General features: G+C 36.7%; 1 protein-coding gene across 1 annotated transcript in view; it reads right to left on the reverse strand.

The window, feature by feature from the left end:
- Positions 1-3,235: 3,235 nt before the first annotated feature.
- ofcc1 (orofacial cleft 1 candidate 1) overlaps positions 3,236-22,832 on the reverse strand; it is a gene marked incomplete at its 5' end in the record, with an annotated part of 77,613 nt that continues 58,016 nt past the window's right edge. The window contains 3 exons of the mRNA XM_079406510.1: positions 3,236-4,240; positions 4,349-4,463; positions 11,405-11,587. Coding sequence (XP_079262636.1) covers positions 4,167-4,240; positions 4,349-4,463; positions 11,405-11,587 — 372 coding nt within the window. The 3' untranslated portion in view covers positions 3,236-4,166. The remainder of the gene's footprint in view (positions 4,241-4,348; positions 4,464-11,404; positions 11,588-22,832) is intronic.

Raw genomic sequence — 22,832 nt, forward strand, 5'->3', positions numbered from 1 at the left:
AGGGTCTAACATACATGTTGTTGGTTTAGATGATTTAACAAATTTATACAATTCTTCCTCTCCTATAGTAGAGAATGAGTTAAATTGTTCCTCAGGGGATCTATAGTGCACTATCTGATGCGATATTGTAGCTGACAGTTGCATGGTTACAATTTTATCTCTGATAGAATCAATCTTGGAAGTAAAGTAGTTCATAAAGTCATTACTGCTGTGCTTTTGGGAAATGCCAACACTTGTTGATGCTTTATTTTTCGTTAATTTAGTGACTGTATTGAATAAATACCAGGGGTTATGTTTGTTTTCTTCTAGAAGAGATGAAAAGTAATCAGATCTAGCAGTTTTTAATTCTTTCTGTAGGATAGGGTATTTTTCCCGCCAGGATATACAAAATACCTCTAGCTTTGTTTTCCTCCATCTGCGCTCCATTTTCCGGGCTGCTCTCTTTAAGGTGCGAGTGTGCTCATTATACCACGGAGTCAAACTGTTTTATTTGATCTTCCTTAAGCGTAAAAGATCAACTGTATCTAAAGTGCTAGAAAAGAGAGAGTCCATAGTTTCTGTTACATCATCTGTTACAGTTTTTCTGCGCTGTTGGATATGCTGAGGAATTGAGATAAATCAGGAAGATTACTTACAAAACAGTCTTTTGTGGTAGAGGTGATGGTTCTACCATACTTGTAACAAGGTGTAGAACTTACAGTTTTAGCTATATGGAGTTTACACAAGACTAGATAATGATCTGAGATATCATCGCTTTGCTGCAGAATTTCAACACCACTAACATCAATTCCATGTGACAGTATTAAATCTAGAGTATGATTTTGACAATGAGTAGGTCCGGAAACGTGTTGTCTAACCCCAATAGAGTTCAGAATGTCTATGAATGCTGATCCTATAAATGCATCTTTTTCATTATCGACATGGATATTACAATCACCAACAATTAAGACTTTATCTGCAGCCAGTACTAACTCAGAAAATCAGCAAATTATTTAATAAAGTCTGTATGGTGCCCTGGTGGCCTGTATACAGTAGCCAGTACAAACATCACAGGGGATTTATAACTAACACGTGTTTCTCTAGATAATGTTATATGCAGCACAATAACTTCAAATGAGTTATTCTTAAAGCCTGCCCTCCGAGAAATACTGAGAATATTGCTATAAATTGTAGCAACACCTCCCCCTTTACCTTTCGGACGTGACTCATTTTTATAGCAGTAATCTTGGGGGGTGGACTCATTTAAAGTAATGTATTAATCTGGTTTTAGCCATGTTTCTGTCAAACAGAACAAATCTAGATGATTATCATTGATCAAATAATTTACAAAAAGTGCTTTTGTAGAAAGGGACCTGATATTCAGTAAGCCAAGCTTTATCAATTGTTTCTCTGTATTGTAAACATTTTTTATTTGTTGAACATCAATTAAATTGTTACTCAACTTGGTTTGGATGTTTTCTGTATTTTCTAGTTCGGGGAACAGACACAGTCTCTATAGTGTGATATCTGGGTGAAGGAGTCTCTATGTGCTGGGAATTAACTGACTTCTGTGACATAAGGCACTAACGTAAGCACTAAGGTACTAGACGTAAGCAGACGGTCGGTTTAGCCAGTCTGCTTCCTGACCTGGGCCCCAGTTAGTCAAGTACGAACTCTAAGACTATGTGCCAAATTTCTAGAGAGAAGAGCGGCACCACCCCAGGAGGGATGAACACCATCTCTTTTCAACAGGTCAGGTCTGCCCCAAAAACTCGTCCAATTGTCTATAAAGTCTATGCTATTCTGCGGGCACCACTTAGACATCCAGCCATTGAGTGATGACAGTCTGCTATGAATCTCATCGCCACGGTAAGCAGGGAGCGGACCAGAGCATATTACAGTGTCTGACATCGTACTTGTAAGTTCACACACCTCTTTAACATTATTTTTAGTGATCTCCGACTGGCGAAGTCGAACATCATTAGTGGCGACGTGGATAACAATCTTACTGAATTTAAGTTTAGCATTAGCCAGCACTTTTAAATTTGCCAAGATGTCAGGTGCTCTGGCTCCCGGTAAACAATGGGCTATGGTGGCTGGTATCTCTATTTTCACATTCCGTACAATTGAATCGCCAATAACCAGAGCACTTTCATCAGGTTTCTCAGTGGGTGCGTCACTGAGTGGGGAGAACTTGTTTGATGTTCTGATCGGAATGGAAGAGCGGTGTTTTGACCCGCAACTAGGCCGCCTTACAGTCACCCAGCTGCCCTGCTGCACGGGCTCAACCGGAACCGAACAATGTACAGGACTCCCTGAGCTAGTCCAAAGCAGTATCTACAGCCCTCACATTCTTACTATCCTCAACTAAAGTTTGGATGCGTGTCTCTAATTCTGAAAATGTCTCTCTCAGCCTAACTATTTCCCTGCATTTATCACATGTGAATCCCTCATCGCCGACAGAGAGAGATAAACTATACATGTGACATGAAGTGCAAACAACAATAGCAGGAGAAGAAGCCATTACTCACCGTGACTGATGAATGATACCAACTTAACTTACCACTTACTACTGTTGTTTCATGAACTCGTGAAAAACGTAGCGAGAGAGAAATGAAAATGGAGCAAGAAAAAAGAAAACAATAATAGGCGCGAATAGAAACGCGAATGGAACCGCGAGTAACAAGCTAACCAGCTGATGTGCTGCACTCACGATTTTAAAAAGCGAACGATCAAATTAGTTAGATTAGTTTGATAGATAATACCAGAAATATGGTGGGAATTAAGTTATATATTATCACTTTAAACAACAGAGAGTGAAAGTAAGGTAAAGATTCAATAAAAAAGCAGAGCTACAAACGCAAACCTCTCCTACACATGTGGTTCAGTATATTGTATGTATGGCATCTACAATCAGTTCTAATAAAATCCAAGAATGCATGATGGATATGAATACGTTTGATGGGCTGAATGTGTTCTTTTGATGCTAGTCAGGGAAGAAACTCTCTTGAACTGTACACAGGGAGAAACAGATGAAGGCTCATCTCAGCTGGGCTGTTCTGAGCTAAAAGCCCTCTGGTCACTACTCACTGATGCTCTCTCGTCGCATAAAAGACAGAAAGTTCAATGAGCACACAAGAGTCATAAGCGCTGAGGTGCCGAGAGTCCCAAACAGCTTTTCCCCAAACAGCCGCAACTTTGGGCCATAATGGCCTCCCATAAAGAAAATCATCATCAATGAAAATGACAGGTTATTAAGATCTGATATTAAGCAATGGGGTTTAATAATGATAGGTTATCTATAAAACCTTTACAACCTTGCACCGTACGAACAGATTCAATCTCGCCCGGCCGCCACCGCTGACACATGTTAATAAGCCCACAACCTTTAATTAAGCAGTATATATAAGTAGGGCCCCATTAAGGCCTGATTTGTGGGCGAGTTCATTACGTCAAGCACCGGGCAGCAGACACATACTCAATACAAATCAAGGCAGACAGAATATTATCCTGCTTAATGTGGCCCCAATATTGATATTTTATCACTGTGTCTTGATAAGTGACTTTTAGAATCGTCATTTTTCATGGTGTTGAAGCAGCAGTGAAGAACAAACGACCCACATTCACATCTTCGTAGAACTGCTACTTTATATTGTTTCTTGAGTGATGAACTGCTTTGCATTTATGTATTGTACTTTTCTTTGACATTCTGGTATTGGTTTCTACTTCTGTCCAAGGAGATCTGACACCAAAAACAGGAAACCATGAAAGTCATAATATGATTTTATGTTCCTTTCGATTAATGTAATTAAAGCTGCATTCACATTTTCATTCAACTCCATGCTAGTGCATGTTTGACTGGAGTCCTTTATGAGTTCTGCTCCCATGTTTTTTCTACAGTATAGGTCTTTACAGGTAAACAGTTTTATCAAAAAGTATTTGGACACACAAGTCACACTCAAATAGCTCTAAAATATCAAACCAAGTAGCTTCTGCAACCAAATGCTGCGAGAGCTCTTTCTCTGACTTTTGAAAATTACTTTGAATCTGCTGTTTAGTAGATTTTTAGACATTTGCCCTTTAGACTGGTGTATTTATATTCAAATGCATCATAAAGGATCCTTGGGTTCTGAAAGACCTTTATTTTATTTTATTTTATTTTATTTTTATTGTGTGGCTACTTAAGGTTATGGGCTGGGCTCTTTTATTCCATTTCTTGAGTCATATGCACTTCCTCCAAGAGGCTCAACCTTGTGTGATCCTGTAACACACATTTACATAAACAATGACAATTTTACAAACCAATAACAATTTGTAGCATCACGATGATTTAACTCTTCATCTTAATCTAGATCCTTTTGCAACTCACGCCAGGCAGGTTTTCTCCTCTTCCTCTCTCTGAGATGCATCACATTCTTCATCCTCCCATGTTCCTCATGCACCTCTGATCTCTGAAACTCTTTACTGTCAGAATCATGCATTACCTGTAAATAATACACCATACAAATGTTCAAATTAATTTGGAAATTATTTTTCCAAAATGAATGTGTATCCACCTAATTTTTAGTATACTAGTAGGCATGACCATTTGTAACTTGAATGTGTGAATTATAGGCCACAAATATCATAAAAAAAGTAAAATAAATTATTAATTTAATGATTGCATTGATCAATTACGAAATTTGCAGGGGAAAAAGATATAAAAACTCATATAATAAGTTATTTGTTCTGACTGAAAAGAAAAAAAATGTTCAATCACAGCCAATAAGAACATTTTGCAAATAAAGTGATTTAGAATTTTGACCCATGAGTTTCACAGTGGGAGTGTAGAGAATAGCAAAATGTCCTATTGCTTATCACGGCTGGTCAGAACAAAAACTCAAGATTAACATGAAAGAGCGTTTATCACTTTATCACGTCACACCTGGTTAGGACACAGTGCAAGATAACTGTAAAATTCTCATCATTACGGTTGCTAAGGAAAAATAGGCAAAATAACATTAATATGCATGCCACAGATTTGAATGATCTAGCACAGATACGAAAAAAAAAGTTAATTATAACTAGTATATTTTTTTCTGTTTTCAGTTGACCTCGTGGCATATGAGACATAGGCAATCAAACATACAGAACAGTGATTATAAGCAGACACGAGAAGAGGAACCGAGGTCGTTTGTCAATGATTCTAGCTGCAGGATTATTTTAAAGGTTAAATTTTTCATATCCAGATGCTAATCTGGGTCAATGTGGCTTCAGTCAGCTGTCCTGAGCTCTGACTCATAAATGTGAGCTGAACAGAAAGAATTTAATAGAGGATCTAATACACTATTATCTAAATGAAGATATGATACATAAAATGTCATGATTTTTACCTCATTGCCCGCACTGACTGGGAGCAAATGATCACCTCAGGTTAAAAAAGAGGTATTTGAAAACGCTTTGGTTCAATAACACACATAACTAACGATAAAGGGGTGACTGTGATAAGATGTCATACACACATATATCAACTTGTGAATCAAAAGTTCAGTTACATAAATGGTTGTTTTTTCAGTAGTAGTAGTAATTATTCATAGTCAGTAACCATAAATCAGGACTTTTTGATACATTCAACCTCTAAACTAAATCTCCAATATCATCAAGTGAACAATAAAACTGCACTAGCAAACATTACTCAAGAGTTTGTATAACATTATAAATGTAAATGTAGAATATCAGGGCAAGGGTATTTAAAGGGAAAATTCTGTCATCAGTTTAAACTCCAAATCTTCTGAAGAAATACAACTGCTTTCTATGATGAACAGATTTCATTCAGGATTTTCTCAACATATAAATATTGATCAACACACATACATAGATCACGTCAAAAAATGGTAACGGGAAGCTCAACCATACTTGCTTGACGCATGAGAACAAATCTCATTGGTTCTTGCACACTTGAGCCTCTGCTTAACATATTGGATTTACACTCTATATATCGAGGGGTGAGAACCAGAAGGGCGTAAGTGACATTTTGGGTGAAATGAAGATATATATATCAAATGAAAGCTCTTAATGAGCTCTTTCTACTGGCAAAAGTATTGTCATCCATGAGTGTGCACATTTTTATTATAAACAATTGAAATCAGTACACAAAGTCAGATCAAACTATGGTAAATATTTACATAAATTTTAACATATTTGTATGATTGTGTGTTGTATATTACCTTTTCTATTTTTGCTGTTTCATGAAGTGTTTACTGAGGAATGAAGTGACATTCAGCCAAGTATGGTGACCCATACTCGGAATTCGTGCTCTGCATTTAACCCATCCAACGTGCACACACACAGCAGTGAACACACACACACCGTGAACACACACCCGGAGCAGTGGGCAGCCATTTCATGCTGCAGCGCCCGGGGAGCAGTTGGGGGTTCGGTGCCTTGCTCAAGGGCACCTCAGTCGTGGTATTGAGGGTGGAGAGAGCGCTGGACATTCACTCCCCCCACCTACAATTCCTGCCGGCCGGAGACTCGAACACGCAACCTTTGGATTACGAGTCCGACTCTCTAGCCATTAGGCCACGAATGAAAATGTTTGCTGAGGAGCTAATAATGCCAGCCTATAATTTAAATACAAAATGACTTGTAACTTTAGATGTTAACTAATGTTACATAAAATGTTCATTGAGTGAAAAAAAAAGAAAATGTTCAATCTATTTTCTGTAGTCAATTTAGAAGTTTACTCGAAAATAAAAGTACCCTGAAAGTATTCATGGGAGTCACAACTAGCCCTTGTCTCCACTATTCAAGACTTCTTTAACCATGCAGTAGATAAACACCAGCATCACTGTGTCGCTTAAAACTAGTATCTTTGTTTTCAGGCTAAAGTCACTGGCAGTCAATCGTTAGCACCTTTCAATACCAGATGACTGTCACACGGTGTCTATTTAAAGAGTTTGCTGCATTCAAGGACAAACAAAGGACACACAGAAACACAAACAGCGCTGAATGCTCCGAAACCTCAAAAGCCACATGATAAAAACAGGCTGGCGTAAGTGAGTGTGTTTAATGCGTGCTGGATGCTCATCAGCGGTTTTGCCGAGCATTAATAATTTGTGTGGAGGTAATACTCAAGCTGTTGGAGCTGTAGTTGTGCATTTTTAATGGAAGTTTTACAGAAGTAGCGGCAGGCTTCACATATGCTGCAGACGGCATATGGGAACGAGAGATGATGCAGCACAGTTGGCCAGAGCGCTGCTTTCTTAGGCCGCAAACACTTAAACGCTAGCCCGAGAGGAAAGACGCGCTCACGCACATAAACCTACTGCCGTTTTAGCACACGCCCTAATGAATTCACACACGTTTATGTACAACGCCATCTTGTTTCCACATATGAGGCGGATGTTGGCCTAATCGGAAATGAAAAAGTTATTGGTGCTTCATTCAAATCTGAGCTATTATCTGCCCCAATTTGTAGTTACTCAGAGAGCGGTAAACATCTGCTTAAGTAATGTTTGCTTTTAAAGCATCTATAACTTTAATAGAAGCATCACGAGAGCGTCATAAAGTTGCCGCAGAATTGCAACTGATTAAACTGCACTCTTTTCTTTTGCATGCTGACAAAGCTTTATTCAGTGAAACCTAAATCCCCTGTAGTGATGGGTTTGTGCACAGAAATATATTTCGATCTAATCAACTTGGTGGTGCAATACAAATTTGTAAAAGCGTTTTACTCCTAAATAAATGATAAGAAGATGACTCCAGTCATATCAGTTTTGTAGAAAAAGCTGTTTATTTCAATTCAGCAGCAGATATTTTTATACAGTTTTTTCTTTACACTTTATTGATTATTCAAAAGATCATTAAAGGTCACAGAAGCAGTTATTTATCTCATAACTTTTAGCTTGTCATCTAGATGAAAGATGTACAAACAAACATTAGATATATTGACTGTTTCTCATAGGCCATGATGGAAATTGGGTAAATATTTAAATCTTCAGATCATTTCAGTACAAATATTAAGTTAACTTAAGAAAAAATTAAAAATTTCCCAAAACAATATGGGAAAGTAATTTAAACCCCTACTTTTCATTTCCCAGTGTCCAACAGCTTGAGATTTTCTGTGCCCCCGTATATTTGTGTATGTTTCTCTCTGTAATTGTAAATCTTCTGGTCACTTTCTGTTCTGGACCTTCGCTTACTTGTATATAGATTTTCGGAAAATTAAATTAAAATGTATTTATTAGTTTGATGTTACATTATATAGATTGAGAATTAGATAGGGTGGTTTTGTAGATTTGCATTGCTGTCTGGGTGCTGGCATGGCTGTCGCCTGTGCCCTGAGGTGGGCGGCACTGATGTTATCAGCGTCTTTCGTGTGTCAGCCTGCCCATCGCCACACCCATCACACACTCCAGATATGGCCTGACACTTCCCTCTACTGAGCCAGCCAAAAACACAACACACAACCCCCTCCTAAAATTATCATAGTCACTCAGTGCTGAAGTACACATGAAATCAAAAATTACTTTCTTATGACATCATCTTTTTGTCCATAATTTATTGGTGCATGTGATTTAAATAGTACTACTAATACTACTGCTAATAATAATGGCTTTATAAATTTCCATAATTTAAATAAATAAATAAATAATTGAATAAACGGTACATGTTATTTTAAAGTGTACATGTTACAGTGTAACTGTGTATTTAAGCACTCAGTAATATTAATTAATGAAATTTACTTACTATATGGTTAGGATCAGTGTTGAGGAAAGTTACTTTTAAAAGTAATGCATTACAATATTGTGTTACTCCCTAAAAAATGTAACTAATGTTACTTAGTTACGTTTTATGGAAAGTAATGTGTTACGTTATTTTTGCGTTACTTTTTAAATATGAGCAGGGCTTGATTGTTTGGTATTAATATAAAAAGTTCTATTTATAGCAAATGTAAAAGCCCTTTCACACCAAAAAAGTGAAATGAATAAACCTCAGGCTGAAGGAAGAGTAAATTCACGTCTGTACAGTGAATTTAAGCAGGAGAAGAAGGTTCAACACGCTTCAACAATAAAAAAAAACAATGAAGCACAATTGTTACTTTATCTAAAGTCATTTTTTCTTATTAGTATGGTTGAACTGGATCATCAAAGGTCAACAGCAAAGACATTGGTTAATAAAAATGGGATTAGATACATTTGTGTTATTTAACATATTTAATTTTGCGTCATATTCTGAGTTTGCATTTCACTGTTTAATTAATTTTGCTGAATACTAAATCAGTTTTTTTGCCAGTGAGACGAATTAATGCACATTCACATTTAGTCTAGAACTACAGTAACATCATGTTCACAGCTCCCACAACGCCTCTGTACTTCCGATTTTTCCCAACATGGGGACAGGAGACTTGTCAGTCAAAAAATGGAAAAACACCAACTTTTTGAAAAAGTAATTTAGATATTTTCTTTTAAACTAAAAAGTAACACGTTACTTTATTAGTTACTTGAAAACAGTAATCTGATTACGTAACTTGCGTTACTTAGGGGAAGTTGTGGCCTAATGGTTAGAGAGTCGGACTCGTAATCCAAAGGTTGGGATTGTAGGTGGGGGGAGTGAATGTCCAGTGCTCTCTCCACCCTCAATACCACGACTGAGGTGCCCTTGAGCAAGGCACCGAACCCCCCAACTGCCCACTGCTCCGGGTGTGTGTTCACGGTGTGTGTGTGTTCACTGCTGTGTGTGTGCACTTTGGATGGGTTAAATGCAGAGCACGAATTCCGAGTATGGGTCACCATACTTGGCTGTATGTCACTTCACTTCACTACTTGTAATGCGTTACCCCCAACACTGGTTAGGATTAGGGTTACTTGCATGTAATTATTCATAATTGTTATTATAATAGTAAGTACATGTAACATGTAAGGACACCTTAAAATAAAGTGTTACCATAGATAGACAGACAGACAGACAGACAGAAAGATAGATAGATAGATAGATAGATAGATAGATAGATAGATAGATAGATAGATAGATAGATAGATAGATAGATAGATAGATAGATAGATAGATAGATAGATAGATAGATAGATAGATAGATAGATAAAATTGACTATTTTATAAGAATATGCTATAATCTTCTTAACCCAAAGAATGAACTGATATAATAATAGGATTTATTGAAATGCTATATAAACATGTAGTTTTTGTTTCATTAAGTATTTAATTATTAAGTATTCCCTTATGAAAAATTACACTTTAAATCTTAAAAAAGTATATTGCTAAGACTGTACTTGCAAATAATATAATATTAATGAAATAAAAGGTACTTAGAGTAAACTTTCATGAAATACATTTTTAAAAAGTGAACTTTGTATTAAAAATTTAACTTTTAGATTTTAAATGGACTAAACTTTAGCATCATTACAAATGTGTTATTACAAATATATTTAAAAATATGACATACAAGTTTCAATAGAAATTACATTAATGCATATTTTAGTTTGCCATGAATGCTGGTATATACGGAACCTTACCTACAGTATGAGTTTGTGAGATTTACTGCATTTGAATGGCTGGAATACAGACTTTTGTCTTCCAAACATGGACAAAGTTCAGAAATTCTTGACAGCTTCTCAAGTCATTTGTTGTTTAGTATCATCACCGATGTGTTTGTGGCTCTTCAGGGCCGCCCCTCAGACTGATAAATATGCGCTGCATTCTATGGTACTCTCATCAGTCACAAAAAACAACTCAGGACGCCATTAACCGACCGCACTGCCTGCGAGCGAGCTGTCGACGTGCACGCAGCATAAATCTGCTGTTTTTGACACGGAAGTTCTAAAATATTAATTTTGTTAGGATGATCCAGGTTGTTCTCGGGGGGGATGGGAGTTAATTCATGTGCTTGCAGTTGTTACCAAGCAGAATCAGTGGTACATTTAATTAGACAGCAATCTGGACGGCAGTCTGCGCCCTGCTGTTCTTCTGCGTTTAATAACGTGTGAAGCCATGGGCGGAGGTTAGCGAATATATCCCGCTACAGATTCCTAGATTAACCAAAGGAAGAAAGAATTAGCACCTAGTCCAGGTGTGAGGGATACAATCATGAGCGAAATGCACTGACTGCCTGTGGTGAAGGTGATAATACTCCCTTCTTTACACTCTTTAGCTCTGTTCCAAAACCTAGGAAGCAGTTTTAGGCATCATTAGGAATGCTGTTTCACAAGGTAAAGCAACATGCTGCCTTTAAAGATAATTTTGGCTAAAAAGGCATGTATGTATTCTTGTGTTGTTAGCTTAGCAACATGTTAATGTCAGGTTCTGTTGAAATCAATTGTGAGTGGATTTTTGTATGAACCACTTGAGGAGCCCCATTTTTATGGTGTTCATATAAAGTATTCAGTTATTTTTTTTAAATTTAGGATTCTGCATAGAAGACGCCTACCTCTATAATGGCTCCATCAGGTTGTCTCAGGAAGTGTCTGTAATGTTGGCGCAGGCCGCTCAAGTGCAGTGTGTAGATGGATAAATGGGTGCTGGTCTCACATCCGGTATTGGGCATGCCCGAAGGTGGTGCCAATCCTACCACAGGCTCTTCCTCCGTCCAGATGTAGTCATACACCGCCACCTATTGAGACATATACACCCCCCACCACACACACACACACACACCCATATACACACCTTGTTAGAGACAACTCGAGTATTTAAACAGTATTGCAATTCTAAGTACTGAGTGACTGTTAATGAAAACTCACACATGAAAACTTGCGCACATGCTCTACAGAGAGTGTATGTGAATGATTTGGGCCCAAAACAACACGGAACCCCACACATTTTCACTGTAGAACATTTTTTAAAATATCTTCTTTTGCCTTCCATCAAAGAAAGAAAAGTATTCTAATTACTGTAATGCCAGGAGAGTAAGTACATGTTTAGTTCAGCATTTTGTTTTATTATTATGATTTTTTTTTGCACACTAATGAAACAGACAGAGGGATTCCAAAATATGTTTTAATTTCAGTAGTTTTCTGAAAGACATTGTTGATAAAAAAAAAAAGAATGAGGGTGCCATTATTTTTGGCCACGTCTGTAAATAAATGCAGAAACCAGAAAATGCATAAAACATCTTTTATTTATTAATTTGGTAACACTTTAGAATAGAGAACGCTTATTCACTATTAACTATGGCTTTTCCCTCAGTAAATTCCTAATTTGCTGCTTGTTAATATTAGTAAGGTAGTTGTTAAATTTAGGTATTGGGTAGGATTAGGGATGTAGAATAAGGTCATTAATAAGGCATTAATATGTGCTTAATTAGTACTAATACTATACTAATAAATAGCTAATATTCTAGTAATATGCATGCTAATAAGCAACTAGTTAAGAGACCCTAAAATAAAGTGTTCCCATTAATTTAAATGAAACTACTTCTAAAAAAAAAAAAATTTAGACTGCTTTGCCGCCTAATGTTAACAAAAATTTGGTTTCGTAAATCGTGAAATTTTACTGGTATGCTAATGCAAATAAATGAAAATAGACACTATGACCACACGTTCATGTAGCTGCATGTGTTTTTGTGTGTGTTTAGATCAAGGGTGTATCTGAGTGCAACTGCAAGCTTGCACGAATGCTTACCCTAACGCAATTACCTGCCCTACCTGCGGCCACAGTTCAGTGCTCACTGAGATGAATGCAAACCCGGATAGTTGACAGTAATGGTCTGTAATTTACAGCTGTGCTTGTGAGGTGATGAGCTCTGGCTGAGAGACGCAGGAATGCAGCGTGTCAGGTTTCTGCATGACTCACGCAGCCTCTGACCCTGACACGACACTAACACACACCAGCCTACAAAAACCTGCTTTAACCAAATCCTTAAAAGAGGGAAAGGAAAAACAAAGAAACTAGTGGCCCATATCACTCATTAATACTAGCATTAAGGGCTATGCTTGGAATATCATGCTATATGTATTATTTTTGCACAGTATATACATTTTCTTTATGCATGGAATACTCAGAAGACCTACTACTTTACTACAGTCTGCTCAACTTGACCTTGCATTTACAGCTGGATGAATCAAACCAGAAATGGTATCAACCTTAACATGTATTCTGCTCACTTTTTCCATGCTTCAGGTCTTATTGTGCACAAAAGAAGATGAAATGATCAAAAATTATCAAAATGTGTTCAGACTCTAAAATGACTTTTCTTCTCTATGTATTTTACATATGCATAATATTTTTTATCGTTGCATACAACATTCTGTTTCACATACAGTACTATTTTTAACAAATTGCAGTCAGTAGACAATGTACAGTATATTACACACTATGCAGGAAACAGTATGCTAGAGTTTCATTCAGAACATAGGCAGAGCTTTGAACATCAAAGGTCCATGGGAGATTACAACAGAGACACATATATAAATAAAAAAAAAAAAAACAAGATGAAAAAAAAAATCTGATGTTGTGATTAAATCATATCTTAAGTGTCTCAGCAGGTCTGATGTCATGAGGGATGGCTCTGATCCGAGTATACGGGTCCCTTGTGTGTGTTGTACCTGTAATGCACTGCCCTGCTCTATTAGAAGAACACAGGAGACAAGCAGAGCGTGTAACATGCTATATAGGTCATGGATTTCAGACGCATTGGTGTGTGAAGATCACAGCGCCTCTCACCCAACTGGGCCAGCTTCACACTAGTGTCAGCACTGCTACACACACCCCCTTTGACCTAAAACACACACACGCACACTATACATATACTCATCATTTCTCAAACATATGTGTGAATGCGCTGTCACAGCATGTTATGTGCAAAGACTCACCATTCATTTTAGGACTGAATGTATTACCATGGTGTTGTAAACATGTACATTGGAGTATCATGAAAATACTGTGGTACATGAATATAATTTAGAACTACATAATATATCAAACAGCCACAATATTACCTTCTAATTATATAAAAAAAAAGAAGAGGTGGCGTTACAACATGGTGAACATCCCTGAAATTAATTATTTACATGTAATTTTACATATTGTATGCACATGTAAGCTGTTACTATGAGAGGAAAAATAAAGTGATATGGGAGGGATGACATAATTTTGTTGGCCATGTCAACTAGATGAGCCTCAGAGACAGATCCCCTCCAAAGACCTCATCACCTAGACGGCCATCGGGGCAAGACCTCAGAAACCAGATGAGTCCTCTGCACAATCTGACTTTATTGCAACCTAGAATTAAACTGCTGGTTTCGTCTGGCCAGAGGAGAACGGCACACTATTTCGACACACTATTTCCCTGTGTGTAAGCTGCTTTGACACAATTTGCATAAATAATGGTGACTTGACTTTCGTATGGATATTTCAGCATGTTTTTTTTCTGTATTTCTATTTGAATGGGTTTGTGGTTAAATGCCTGAAATAAGGTCTTTAGGTTAACATAAGCTCAAGATATTTTCACATCTTATTCTACAATATACAATACATCAGTATAACCCCCCTTGTGATGTTTTAAGCTTTTACTTGTCTTGAAAAATGCAGTTGCTAACAAGTGGCTAAATTAGATCATACAGAGGCTGCTGGGGACTTTAAACATAATCATGTCTTTACTTACGTTTATAGCCTCAGTGTTTATAATTGCAATTTTGCAAACTATTCTAAACTATTTAGCTCTTTCTTCTGTTGATTGTATTTAGGCTTCAATATTCATAAAAGTTAATTTGCGAAGATTATCATTATGAATGAAACGTATCGGAATCATAAACTATTCTTGGCCATGTGAGCTTATTTTCTGCAATAATTCAAAATGGGAAAATCCTATTGGGTTTTTGTCAAGGAAACCAGGGTGCAGCACTCTATAGTGGAAATTTTTGGCCAATAAAGCACAATGAAAACTCAGTCCAGCAGGTCTGGATGACCAATAAGACGAAAGCAGAGAACAAAACAGGACCTCATCCTCTGAGACTGGAAACACTTCAAGGGGTATTTGGTCGAAGTCAGTAGGCTCAGACAGGCCTGAATTCAGAGTACCACATGACTCACTTTCTCTCTGTTTCCCTTTTCCCCTCTTTTAGCAGGAAGTTTTTCAGGCCACAGCCGAGTTTATAAACTCAAGGTGACCCCTTAATTGGCTCTGTAATTATGACTCCTCTGGAAAAACATAGACCTTGTCAGCCAGGGTCAGAGCGAAGGAGAACTTTAATTTCACTGTGTACCCACGTCTTGATTTTCCAACTACTTAAGACTGTTGGCTAAACACAGGTCGTGCTGGTAGGTCGGAAATTGAGAGTCATTACTGCGTGTAATTAGACACTTCTTAAATACAGAGTGCCTGGAGAGAAGGTCCGCACTGCGCATTGTCACAGGACACATCAAACATCATCGGAAAGACATGAGCGAGCAAACTGCAAACACTCAAAGCCTGTTCTCTGAACGATTCATGTGTGGTCTGGACAGATACTGAAGACTGTTGTTTAGCGCTTCGTATGCCGTGGCGTTTCAAGTGTCTCTGCGGCTCTTTGTTGCTTTAGCGACATCTCATCTTAGTTGTTCACACTCAGTGTGGTTAATCTGCATGTGTAATTCTACTGTCAGAAATCACAAAGTCTGTATTCTGAGCGTTTCACGCATTGCATCATGGTTATTCCTTTGAACCTTTTCTTAAATGCGAGAATACTTGGCGGACGCTTCTCTCCAGCGCCGTCTTCGCGCTGGCAGTAAGTGCTTGACTCAATGCCTGGCTGTTCTCAGGGAACCCATCTGTGGGTTAAGCAGATAGCATTCAAGTGAGCTAACCTAATTCTAACCAATCAAGCTTCGATTTATTGTGGACGTCTGTATTCAGAAATCTGATAGAGTCCATATCAGTCTCTTTATTTGAATCTGGAGAGACAGCCATTGCTTCTTTGAGGATTATAAACATCAAACCATGTCTCCCAGCCGCAACATAAATTCAGATTTTGCAGGCGTTACGGCAAACGGACAGACAGACGGGGGTCCAGGAAGTGAAAATACGGACTGGTGCTCCATTCCACTCCAAATGAGCCTGTGCCTGTGCCCAAACAAATGAGATTACACATCTCCATATTTGTAAAAATGGATATCTGAAATTTGATAAGTGCATTATTTTAGTGCGGGTGCCTCCTCACGACAACTTTAATACACTGGCCAGCATGTACGAAAGCTGCTGTTTAATGGAGTAATAACTGCAGTGCCGAGTAAGAGTCAGATGAGAGCAGCTTTTTAAATACTGACATAAAAGGGCCAAATTTATTCAGCGATTTCAAACGGACCCAAATGTTCTATATCTAAAGGGTGAATAAAATGTCTAAGAAAAAACAAAAGACAACAGATAAAACCCACAGGTTATAAACACATAAGTAAGGGAATGCTCTATGTTGCAGTCTTCCACATATTTCTTTCATTTTTGAGCAATTGGGCATTTTAAGCAATTATTGCAGCTATTTAAAAAGAAATTATGATTTTTTATTTTTTTTATTTCTGCAGACCTGATAAAAGCCCAAATTTGCATCACACTCTTGAGTTCTGCACTTATCTTGAGCATTTATTTATTTAGCATGATGGAGCATAACCCTTTACCCCCTTTTACCCACCTTCAATCAATGACTTTATATTGTTCTTTGAAAGTGTAAACCCTAGTGTGTGAACTGCATTGCAACATGACTCTGAACAAAAACGTCTTTATTATTATTGATTTAATATCAAATACAATCAATAATTAGTATTATTTTACCCAAAATTAGGGTGTGCTGTATATTTTAAAAGTTTAATAGAATATGCCTTTGTTAGCTTAGCAATATGCTAATGTCATGTCACATTTTAATTGCTATTTGTTTGGCATGCAAAGTTGCTATGTACCATATTTATTCCTTCCTTTCTTCCTTCCTTTAAGATGAAGCATTAGACAGTAAGGTTTAGTTTTGCTCTTGTATGTTGGTTTGCTTTTTGGACTAATTTAGTTTTTTAATCTCTCTCCTCCTGTTTAAGTGCATTGGGATGATAAATAATACAGCACAGGCACATCATAATACATACAATGTTAATATATATTTCAATCTGTTTATCATCTCCAGATCTAGCTTTTATGGTCACATACAGTAAACTCATCTGCTGAGGGAGTAACTAACAACACACAACAATTTCTGAAATCCTCTGCATTTCTCCTCTTCCCTAGTTTGCTTCCTAATCTAGTTGTCTAATAAACCTGGCATTGTTCATTACAAAAATTGTTAGCTCTTTGACAAATTGCTTTGTTCCTCCTTTTTTTTAAGTTGCTTCAAATAAAAACTAAAAATGTAATACATAAAAGTAAATTATTCTTTAGCAGTATTTTGTATGACTTATTTTGTTCAAATTCTAAAGCTGTCACTCTAATTGAGAACCTCACTGTTTTGGGGCTTTATAAATACTGCTCTCATTACAAACACAGTGTTTCAGTTCAATTATAACTAGCTTGTAACTTGGCAAACACACAGGTTCAAAGTAACTTCCCCAGCACAGATTTTTAGCTTTCCTCAACACAAGCACCCTTTTGCATGTATTTTCAAGACAAAACGCAACTGACCTTCCTCTCGCGCTCTACCCACCCTTCTCCCTAAGAGCGGTTTATATATAGTGCTGCTCCACCGCTGGAATCTGCAGCTTCTCAGTTCTGTCCCACTTGGCTTTAATTTACAGTGGGAAAATAATTAGAATCTCACTTTTGCGAAGAGTGGAGTGAAAATGTAAACAATGCTTCCCTGCGGGCGAGTGCTTCATCAAGTTGACAGGTGCATTTGAATGAGCCTGTGCGTGCATGTGTGTGTGTGTGGCGGACAGCCTGGGTTATTTATGTGGCAGTTGCACATGGCAGGCCTGGTACAGTATGATGTGATGGGCAGATTACAGCAGAAGATCATGGAAGAGAGTAAGGCGGAGCTGCAACTTTAAACAGTAGGGTGAATGTGGGGCCAGTGAGGGCATCCAGGGGACATGATACTGATATGCTGTTCTACAATGCAAAACTACATAACTTTATATAAACAGAAAAGTGGATGTTGAGCTGTGTAGTTATTTTACACAAACTAGTGAGCTGCCCACTTAGTCAGGATTTTTAGTTATAGTTTTTAGTTTTAGTTAGGTACACACAGATGTGAAGCCTGGAGTGGTAGGCACCGATAAAAAAATATATGCTTGTATTAAACATTAATGGAGCAACAGATTATGTTAGAAAATAAATCATACAAATCGCTTGTTTAAAAATCTTATAAATGTCTGAGGTGGCAAGGGGGGCACACAGTATTGATACAAATAATTCAGCTAAAATTGTTTTTTAAATAATGTCTAAGTTAATACTTGTTCAAAACAATCACTTTAGCAAAGTTTGTACTATTTTCTGCTTATTTTGAAAAAATAAAAGATTTTTTGTTGTTGTTCAATAAATAAGCTGTCATTAAAATATGTTAATATAAAAAATATATTTTAAAATACAAAAACAAAATTATTTTAAAAAGTAAAGATTCTGAAAGCATTGAAGGAGATCCAATAATAATTGAATATAGATTTACAGTAGCAACAACAAATTATATATTTTATTATATGACATGATTAATATCATGTTTTTAAATATGATGGTTTCATTCTAAACATAGTGATTATCTCTAACATGGACACCCAACATAATATATGATATTTACCATCGGAATCTAACCATGTCATATCAACAAATGGAAAAGTCAGCCATCTATTACTTATCATGTTAATTACTGTGCCTTTAGCCCTGACAGCAGCGGTGCTTTTTACCCCAAATACCATACTTTTACATATTCTTTCGTTATTTAAAAACTGTTGCTTTAATTATCTTAAACAAAAATGAAAAACAAAACTTGGAATTCTTAGAAAAAAAAAAAAAAAGTCAAAATCAGTAGGTCGATCTTTAACAGTTTATAACTTATTGTAGGTAACTAGGTAAATGAACAAACAAACAAACCCTATGAGAATACTTCCAAAACCTCTCTCTAAGCAGGACTATAATATTGATTCCTTGTGATTTCTCTGAATGGGTTTCTCTGCCTGCATGTTCATAGATGTGCATTATTACCACACGCATGGTGGAGCATGTTGTTTGCGTAATTAGGGCAACATGAATCTGCAGTGCTTGAGCATGATTTGGCTATGGAATGGTTTTATATCTGCCCTACTGCTCCCACAGACTTGACAAACAACTGCTGAACATCAGAACGGACAAAATGAGTCATCTCAAGATCATTTGTATTGTTTATTTATAGCTTGTTAGCAGTGGACAGAGTGAGCGCTCTTCTGACAGCACAACTCATTTACCTCAATGAACCCATGCTAATGTAACGCCAATCTACTGTGACATGTGCTTGACTGAAACTGGGCTGGTAGAGAGATTTATAAACTAAACAGGCATGAATATTTAACTTCAGACTCCAAGCAGAGACAGATAAAGAGGAGATAGTATCTGAGCTCAGGATAATCTGCTTCATGCATCTGCATAATTCACTGTTACTAATCTGCTTTTATAAATGCTTAAAAAGCCCATTTAATTCATAAACAACTCCGGAAAGGAAACAGCGACTTGCATGAAACACTAATGTCTGGAAGTGAAACTTTTTCGAGGTTTGTTTGGAGGTGAGAGATCAGGGATATTTACATTCATATTAAAAAGGTTTTGCATACACCAATCTGCTCAAAGATTTACTTGAGCATCAGCAAAGATAATGGCTAAAAACTCAGGCCGATCAGAGTGATTCATTTGGGTTTTAATTTACAGATCGGATCTTTAACAGAACAAAAGCTCTCATGAGAAAATAACTATTTTACAAGGTGGTGTAAGGGTGATGTTTAGTTTAGCTGCTATTTCGTTCCTCTAATTCTGTTTCCTATGTTTCATTTCAGTTTAGTTCTTGATTACCCCTTTTTAGTTGCTAATTAGGTTCACCTGTGTCTAATCTATTTACTTTTGTTTGTTTCCTGAATATATAGCTCTGTGTTTTGACTCTTTGTCAGTTGTGGTTTTTCCTGTTATTCTCCAGCATATTTTGGCTCATTGATTAAAGGCTGTTTCTATAGTGATCCTTCGTTGTGCTTGTTGACTACCACAACATACCCTGACAGGTGGCAATTTTGTATGAATTTGTACAACATGACTCGTACAGAAAAGTGTGATGTTTCAAAAAATTGTTTGCATTAAGGCCCACCCCTAACCCTGCTTCTAAACCTAAGCGTCATTGGGTTCTGAGTATAAAATCATACAAAAGTGACCAATTTGCAAAAACTAGTTAGTTAGTATATTTTATTAAAAAACAGTTACAAATTGTTTGAGTGTGTTAACTGTAACTTCACTTCATAAGAAACTCCATGAATACTTTGTTAAAGCAATAAGCACTCATAACTGTGCATTACGGTGATTTTACTATAGCTACATTGTGTTTTTAGACACAACACAAAGTGGGAACAACAATACAGCAAAATATGCTTACGTTAATTAAATAATTGTAAAGTTAATTTGTTACGAATAATAATTTAAATAAATAATTATTCTGTACAGTAATGCTATTAACTGAAACTAAAATGAAAACAAATGTTTATTTAGTTGCCAAGTAATAACTAAAGAAGTTGCATAAAAACTAAAACTAAATTTAAATCTAAAGGAAAAAAAGATTCAGATCGGATTCAGGCCTCATTCATATGTGGAAATAAATCGGATCTAAATCAGACATGTGCCAATGTGATTTTCTGATGCATCACGTTCTGTACATCATTCAAACTTGACAATGTGTTACTTCTCTTTGGTTTAAGGACGTTATATAGGACCCATGCTGGCAAAATGAATGTAAATGTGCATGGGCTATTTTGAGCTACAGGCAAAAGAAAAAAAAGTGACAAATGTCTATTTTAGTCGAATTTGAGGTTTTCACAAAAATTTGTTAATTAAGCCCTCGTTTAGCTATCCCAATGCTCCAAATACTAATTAAACATCTAAAAGTATATTTAATTGTATATTTATTACCTTTTCTCCATTTTCTTCTCGCGCTGACTGTCATCTGAAGAGCGCGCATAACGTCGCTTCTGAGGGTACGCGATCCCGATACAGAATTACAGTATTTCAGTATTCCCGCAAACATAATCTGTTCTGTCTTAAGTGAACGCTTGGGGAACTGATGGGGAAAAACATCTGATGTGTAACTTTATATGATTAGTGCATTACAGTAGGCCGTCTGTCTCAATGTCATCTATCAATAAAAGAAAAGAGGGAATCACTCGTAGCACTTCATTGAACTGCTTTTGTAGTTTTAATAATAAATTTATTTGTAATGAACACACGGAAGTGATTTTTACGTTTGATCATTTGTTTTTCGTAGGCTATATGAATGCTTTTGTTTAGATGTAAAATGATAAAGGTAATGCATTATGGCATTATGGTAGGTAATGCAAGACTCAGCAATATATGTATGTTTACATGCTCATGCACTACAAATCATCCTGCACTGTTCCCCAACCAGCCACTGACTCAAATGTCTCTCTTTGCACATGTACAGTATTTGTGAAGCATTCGTATAGTTTGTATTTTTTATCTTCTATTTTTTAGTTTGTATAGGGTAATATTTATGTGAAGCATTCGTATAGTTTGTATTTTTTAATCCTTTATTCTTAAGCTCAACTTGACTTGACTTGATTATTTGTTTCTTTCTAGACTATTTGTTCCTAAACTGTTTTTTGTTTGTTTTGTTTTTTTTGCATCTGTTCTTATTTATAATAGGAAAGATACAATGAAAAACAGCTATATTGTGATTATTAATATATAGTAGCCAAATTATTAATAAGAAAAGAACTGGAGGAAAACTTTAATCTTTCTCATAATCAACCTTGCTGACTCTATATCGACTTTAAACGGGTGTAGCAGTCATACATAATTTTGAAGGTCTTTTAATGGATTATGTGAAAATAAAAATAACAAATTTTTCAAATTTGCTCGACTCCTTTTGTCAGCACAGGTCACATTATTCTCGGGAGGAAGCACGTGTGGAGGCGCTAAATGACAACAACACGTACAGGATGTTTCGGATGGTATGGCAAGTGTAAACACATGAATCAGATATGGGTCACAATTGAAAGAACGTGTAAACGGGCAGCCAAAAAAATTGGATATAGGTAACAAATCGGAATTTAGCATCAAGACCTGCAGTGTAAATGAGGCCTAAGTGTCAGTATTAATAAATGAATGAATAAATAAACATTATGGTTATTCTGTATTGATCCCAGCTTGTTCTGGCGCCCACCATGTCGGGTGGTTCTTGGCCTCCACACCATGCATTAAAATCATTTAATGCACAGCTAGCCATGCATTATCCCATATATGTGCCTACTTCTAATTGACTGTTGTTTTAGCAATACACTACCTCTGTTTTCAGGCTCTTTTGCATGGGAGATACAATCAGTATCTCCCATGCAAGTAGTTGCCTTGAAACAATTTAATTTTGTTTGGTCACAGAAGGAAAAATAATATATATTAAAAACCTGATATTCTCACAAATCCCTGTTGTGCTGCATCTTTAAACAATGTTCACTGACTTACTGACCATCCAATTTGTTCCGTCTGTTTTACATTATGAGCGAATGAGAGAGAGAGAGAGATTTCAGGATCTATATGAGTTTAAACATGTGGACTCAATTTCAAACTCCCAGCTGCAATTGTTTTGACAGCTGACCGTGTGCAAAATGTTCGGATAAAATTAAAAGAAACGTCCATCTCTGATAGAACCAACATCCAGCCCGGTATGTGGAAAACAAGCGCTGTATAAAAAACAATCGTAGTGCTGCCATGTTTTCAGAGCATGTGAGCG

The sequence above is a fragment of the Barbus barbus genome, assembly GCF_936440315.1.
Source record: "Barbus barbus genome assembly, chromosome: 44".
Lineage (NCBI taxonomy): Eukaryota > Metazoa > Chordata > Actinopteri > Cypriniformes > Cyprinidae > Barbus > Barbus barbus.